General features: G+C 25.7%; 1 protein-coding gene across 3 annotated transcripts in view; it reads right to left on the reverse strand.

The window, feature by feature from the left end:
* LOC100205627 (putative uncharacterized protein DDB_G0291812) overlaps positions 1 to 4,523 on the reverse strand; it is a 71,665-nt gene extending 67,142 nt beyond the window's left edge. For 2 of the 3 annotated variants that reach the window (XR_010635887.1, XM_065788424.1), the window contains exons 1-3: positions 4,412 to 4,523; positions 2,432 to 2,895; positions 2,032 to 2,176 (exon numbers count right to left, since the gene is read on the reverse strand). Coding sequence is in view for 1 of the 3 variants with exons in the window: in XM_065788424.1 (XP_065644496.1) it covers positions 2,032 to 2,176; positions 2,432 to 2,872 (586 nt within the window). In the remaining 2 variants the exon portion in view is untranslated. The remainder of the gene's footprint in view (positions 1 to 2,031; positions 2,177 to 2,431; positions 2,896 to 4,411) is intronic. The other variant, XM_065788425.1, reaches the window with a different exon arrangement.
* Between the last annotated feature and the right edge of the window lie 1,568 nt (positions 4,524 to 6,091).

A 6,091-nucleotide genomic window follows, 5' to 3' on the forward strand; every position in this document is an offset into this window, starting at 1 on the left:
AGCATATCCAAAAAGAACAAGACTAAAAATTAAAATTGATTCATGGTTGTGAGATAAAGTGGTGCAGTTTGCTTGATATGTTAAATGATTTCAAAATTTAATGTTATATATCGAAAAAGCTCTTATTGACATTGCATTAAAAATATATTTCACAAATGAAGAATGGTTTCAAATGAATGATCAAATTCTCTACCTGGTATCACTTATAGTTTTAACTAATAAAGACATTTCTCACATGCATAGCCTTAGTTGTTAAACTTTGCTAATGAATAATACATTGCAGCTTAATTAAGGACAAGTCATTTTCTGATATTTTATTTTCCAGTCTGGAAACAATATCAATATTTTTTCTAATAACTGAGTAGTAAATATCTTTTGTAACTAAAATTAGTCTTTTGTAAGTCAAGTGAAACTTTTAATAAACTTTCTTAATGGTCAGCAAAATGTTTCCTCCTGTTTTTCATAGAATAGATGTTAAGTAGCTCTTCATTAACAAGAAAATCTTTATCAATATCACAAATGAAAATAGCCAATTGAATTGATTGTGGTATATCGATTGAATAATACTGAAATGCTTTTATTCTTTCAGACAATGAAAAACTCAGATCATCAGCAATATCACTTGTTTGATGTGTAATTGTTTTTCTTAAAAGGGAGATACTATTTGAAGTTTTCAATTTTTCAGGACATATGTTTTTGAACACAATTTCAAGAGATTTTTTGATAATTAATCACTACACGTTGTTAAAATTTTTAGCTAAAAAAAGACTTCATAGCTTGCAACAAAAGCATTTCAGTTTCAGTATTGCCCCTTTTTTAAAAAATATTGTTGTCCAACTAACTTATATTTCAATTTTTTTAATTTTTTTTTCGTACCCTTTTGACAAACTAATTATAAGCTTTTGAATATTTTGAATCATAGTATATTCTCCCTAAACTATATTCTTTGTACATTGAAGCAGATTTATTGCATATAACTACGTAGATTCATTACATATAACATACAAACATACTGGTACCAAATAAATTCACCAAACTCTAATAACTTATTTTAAAATATATCGTTTTTATTATTATTTTTATTATCAATTAATTAATTTCTAATTTAAAATATTTAAATTTTTAAATAAATTTCTTAAAGTTTCCCTCTAAAAAAAAAAATAGATTTTAATGTTTTATACAATGCCCTAATAGGTTAAGCATTATTTTTTATTGGTTGATTTTTAAATTACTGCTTAAATTTCTCAGACCTTGAGTAATTATTATTTTTTTCCTATAATGTTTATTTATTAATAATGCTTAAATTACCTTGTGTTTAAACAAACAGTAACTTTAATTATTTAAGTTTAGACTGTTATTATTTTTGCAGTAGTAAATTCGTTGTTTTGTTTTTTCATTAGTTTTTGCAATATGATAAATTGACCATTTCATTAAAACAGTGTTCACAGATTTTAATAAACTGAGAATTTGAGGACCAGAAATATTTCCAGATATCGCAATTTGCAATCACCTAATTTGAGTTATGTCATAATTGGAATTTTTTTTTTGTCAAAATGAAAAGACTTTCTTAAGACTAAAACTAAGATGAAGAATTATAAATACTTTATAAAAGAATTTAAAAACTTGTAAAATTTACATTTCTTTGTAAATTAATCTCTGTGGATTATATTATTAATAAAAAATTTATATAACTGAAGGACAAACAGTTGCTGAGAACCAGATTTGACCTGCAGGCCTTATTGTTGCCACCCCTGACCCTATATATATATATATATATATATATATATATATATATATATATATATATATATATATATATATATATAAAGATATTAGCATTTATGTCAGATTTTAAGTGTTTAGCATTTAAACCTCAAAAATTTGAGGGTCAAATGCTAAAATTTTTTAGATAATTTTTTGGAAAAATTTTTTTTAAAACATTTAGGAGAAAAAGTATGTGATGTCAGGTTAATAAATATTTTGTTTAGTGTGAAAGCATATAAATATAAATAAAAAATTATTAGGCCTAACCACTTTTTTTTTTCTTCATCCAGTTTTGCACTATTTGCTTTGGAAGCAGATCACTATCAGTTAATAAAAAACTTCTTGAAGTTGATTTTTTAGCACTTGGTACATCAGTCTGCCATTTATTAGGAGGAGTTGTCACAGATGTGTTCTTTTAATAAAAAAGTAATTTCTTACCACTTCTCTGAAAAATTTTCTTATTAACTTTAATAAAAAATAAAATTAAATATCAAATATTACTTAATATATAGTATTTTATATTATACAAGTAAATTTAAACCATTTAAAACATTTATTTGATTTTTAAAAAAAATCTCTTATTTCCTCATAAAAAATAAATTTCCAAATTAAAATCTATCAAAACACTGTATGATATGCAAATAACAATAATAATAATGCTACATACAAAAATATCAGTAGTAAAATCCTTTGATGTTGAAGCTCTCTTTATGTTATTAAAACCTTTTAGTGTATTGGAAGATGCGTAGCTTGTGGAAGAATTATTGTTATAAAAATCAGATATATTGTCAGTTTGCTTCAAAATATCAGTTTTTGATCGACTGGAAACGCTTAACTCATTTAAATTTTTCTTTTTCTTTAAAATTTGTTTTCTTTTTGTTCTTGATTGAACTGGTATTTTACAATTTAAAACATTTTCTAGAGGAATTCCATCTGGAAAGTGTAAAATTTCTCCAGTGGATTCATCAATTAAAGAAACAGAATTGTAAACTGAAAACTGAAAAGTATTGTCAGAAACACTCTCATCAAAAACTTTTTGATCAGCAGTCATTGATTCCATATTAATTCCAGGCATACTTGACATTATCAGTTGATTTGGAAAACACATGTCATGTTAAGACTGCTGTATACCTAGTATAGCAGATTTCATTTTTAAACTTGGTTTTTAAATATATTGTAGTTAATAAAGTAAATTATAAATAAGAATATTTAATTTCATGATCCAAAGTTTTCTTTCCCTTAATAAAACTTAGTAAAAAATAAATCTGAACGTTGTTCAAATCAAATTTTTATTTATTTTTAATATATTTAATTTTAGATTTAGTTTAAAAGTATTTAAAAAATTTTTTTTCTTTTTTTTAATATTTAGAAAAATAATAAATAAAGAAAAAGGAAAAAACATTTCATATAAGAACTTCTAATCTTTTGAAATTCTTTTGAAATGAATCCCATGTTTAGTCTAAGATTATTTTACCAGGATACAAAAATGTTTAGTAGCTTTTAAATAATACCTTCTAATAAAAGAACTTAAATAAGCTCTTAAACTTTGTAAAGAGAAAAATACAGACCCAGATTTCATGGTTTCAATAATACACAGTTTCAAAAAGGATATATTTCAAGACTCTCAAGTCCTATGGTAATATCCCAATATAATTGAAAAAGTTCCCAAAATTTAATAAATTTAAAGTACATTTTTTTTTTAATATTTTATTTTTATCCGAAATATTTAGAAAAAAAATAAATAAAGAGGAAAAAAGAAGCATTAAGTTATTTTTAATAAATTAGCATCTTCTCATTGTAGATAAGATGCTTTTCAAGAAATTGCCCTCAGTCGGTTATTGGTTTTAAAAACCAATATATTTTTGTAAAATATCACGATAAACAATTAGATTGTATAAAGTAAAATCACCAAAGATCTTAGTGTGGACTGCAAGCAATCTTTTAAATTTATTTAAAATGTAATATGCCTATCAAGATATTATATGTTATATAATTTAATATAATATAATTGCGATATATTATGGAATCCTAACTTTAGCTTTAATTTTCAGACCAGTAAAATCTCAAGTTCTTGAAGCTATTTTTAAGTGAAATTATTTTAACTATTGCAAATACATTTAGACAATAAAATATTCCTCAAGGAAAATATTCCTAAATAATAAAATATAAATAACTTAATTGAGTTATAACTTCATTGAGTTGTTATCATTTCTCTATATTGTTTTTTTTATTTCTTTTAATACTTAATAAAATTAACTAATATGATACAAGTTAATCAAAAAATAAAACATTTCTTATTTGATTATTAAAAGCACTTCTTATTTGAGTATAAAAAAAACAATTTGAAAAATAAATTAAAACCCAAATAACAAAAACAACCCTCAGAATTAAGGTCGGTATTCGGCAATGCTGACCTTAAGTGCTTAAGGCCAGCAAAAAATCGCCGATAATGTTTCTAAGTTTTATGGTAAAACCTTAGTGTCAAATTTTCTATGTCAACCTGATGCCAAGCTCTGATTCCAAACTACCAACCTCTAAGGTTAGGAACTTATTTTTCCTAATTCTGAGGGTTGCAATAGTATATAATTACTATACAAGATATGAATAATAATACCAAATTTAAAGCAAATATAACAATCATACTAACATTTTCAACAGCTTCGTCCTTCTGCATGATTTTTATTTTGTTTTATTTGAAGTCATAAACTTAAGAAATTAATTGTAAAACTTTGCAAATAAAAGCAGCAAATTGTAAAACATTACAAATAAAAGCAACTAATTGTGAAACATTGCAAATAAAAGCAACTAATTGTGAAACATTACAACTAGAGCATCCAAATACCGGACCAAAAATGGAATACCGGTTTTTTGGTATTAGGTTAAGTGAAAACCGAAATACCGGTATTTACAATTACTAAAAAAAAATTAAGAAAAAAACCCAAACCAACAATTAAACGGTTCCAAAACTTTATTTTTTAAGTTAAAATAATATATATAATTAATTAATTTAAAACAAAAAGCATAAAAAAGTTATTTATTATTAAAATAGGCCCGCAAAAAACATAAATTATTTAAAGTTTCGTCATTTAAAGATGATCGAATTTTCGTACATAACATTCCCGATGAAGAGAAAGCCAATTCAGCTTCTATGCTCGTTGAGGGAATAGTTAAAATATAATCGTAGACCAACGTCAAGTTGGTACCACGTGTACCATCTTCCTTAAATATAAAAAGTTCTTTTCATACCATTATAGTCAAATCGTTAATATTTCGCTTTGTTTTTGGTACTGTTTTCATTTTCATCTCATTATTTATGGCGATGTCTAGCTGCTCCTTTAATGTCAAGCTCAAAGGTTCGTCTTCGCACATTATGGTATATTCGTCATCATCTGTTTCTGTAGGGAATGCTGTAGTTTCAGTTTGTACAGATGAGAGCCGCTGGATAAGATGCACAATTAAATTTACCAAAGCAGTTTTAGCTAGCCGATCAAATATGATATCTGAACCAAAATTATTTTGGGCTTGATGTCCTTTATGAAGATATTGTATGAGATAAGATAAATTTGTGCGTCTTTCTTTTATTCTTTTAATTAAGGAGGTCTTCATTTTGTTACTTAATGGTCCTATGCCTAAATTTTGCGGCATAAATCCCAGGGTAGCATTAGCTGATAGTAGATTAGCGTCTCTCCGACATAAAGCCTCTACAGCCAATTTCACTGGTAACAACATAGGAACTGTTGATAATATTAATTCTAATTCAGATTCCGTAAAATTAATACTCGAGTTTAAGTCAATCAGGGCTTTTTGAATAGAATTTTTTAGTTTATAAAAATGCTCTAGCATAAAAAGTAAGCTATTCCATCTGGTCTTATTATCTAATATTAATGACAGGTTATTACCCTGTTCAGTTTTTACATAAACTTGAAGGGTTTCATTTTTTGTTGGTGATCGTCTGAACAGCATTACAACTTTTCTAACTTTGCTTATCAATGGAGCCAAATTATTTGCAAGTTCATTTGAATTTGGTGAGCTCTGAAAAATCTTTAGTCCGCCTAAATGGTCTTCATTATATTCATTGGAAATCTCACCAGCACTATCTTCATCAGATTCAAAATAATCATCTGTCGATTCCACAACTATTATTTTATACAAGACGTCAACCATAGCCAAATGGATTCCATGGGTTAGACAAAGTTGTTGGTTGATGGACATTAATTGGCCTACTTTCTTCATAACCGAAGCACTATCTATGGTAATACATACAATATCACAATCAATTTTTAAGTTATGTTCTTTCAGTATGTTTTCAATTAACTTAACAGACATT

The sequence above is a fragment of the Hydra vulgaris genome, chromosome 01 (assembly GCF_038396675.1).
Source record: "Hydra vulgaris chromosome 01, alternate assembly HydraT2T_AEP".
Taxonomy (NCBI): Eukaryota; Metazoa; Cnidaria; class Hydrozoa; order Anthoathecata; family Hydridae; genus Hydra; species Hydra vulgaris.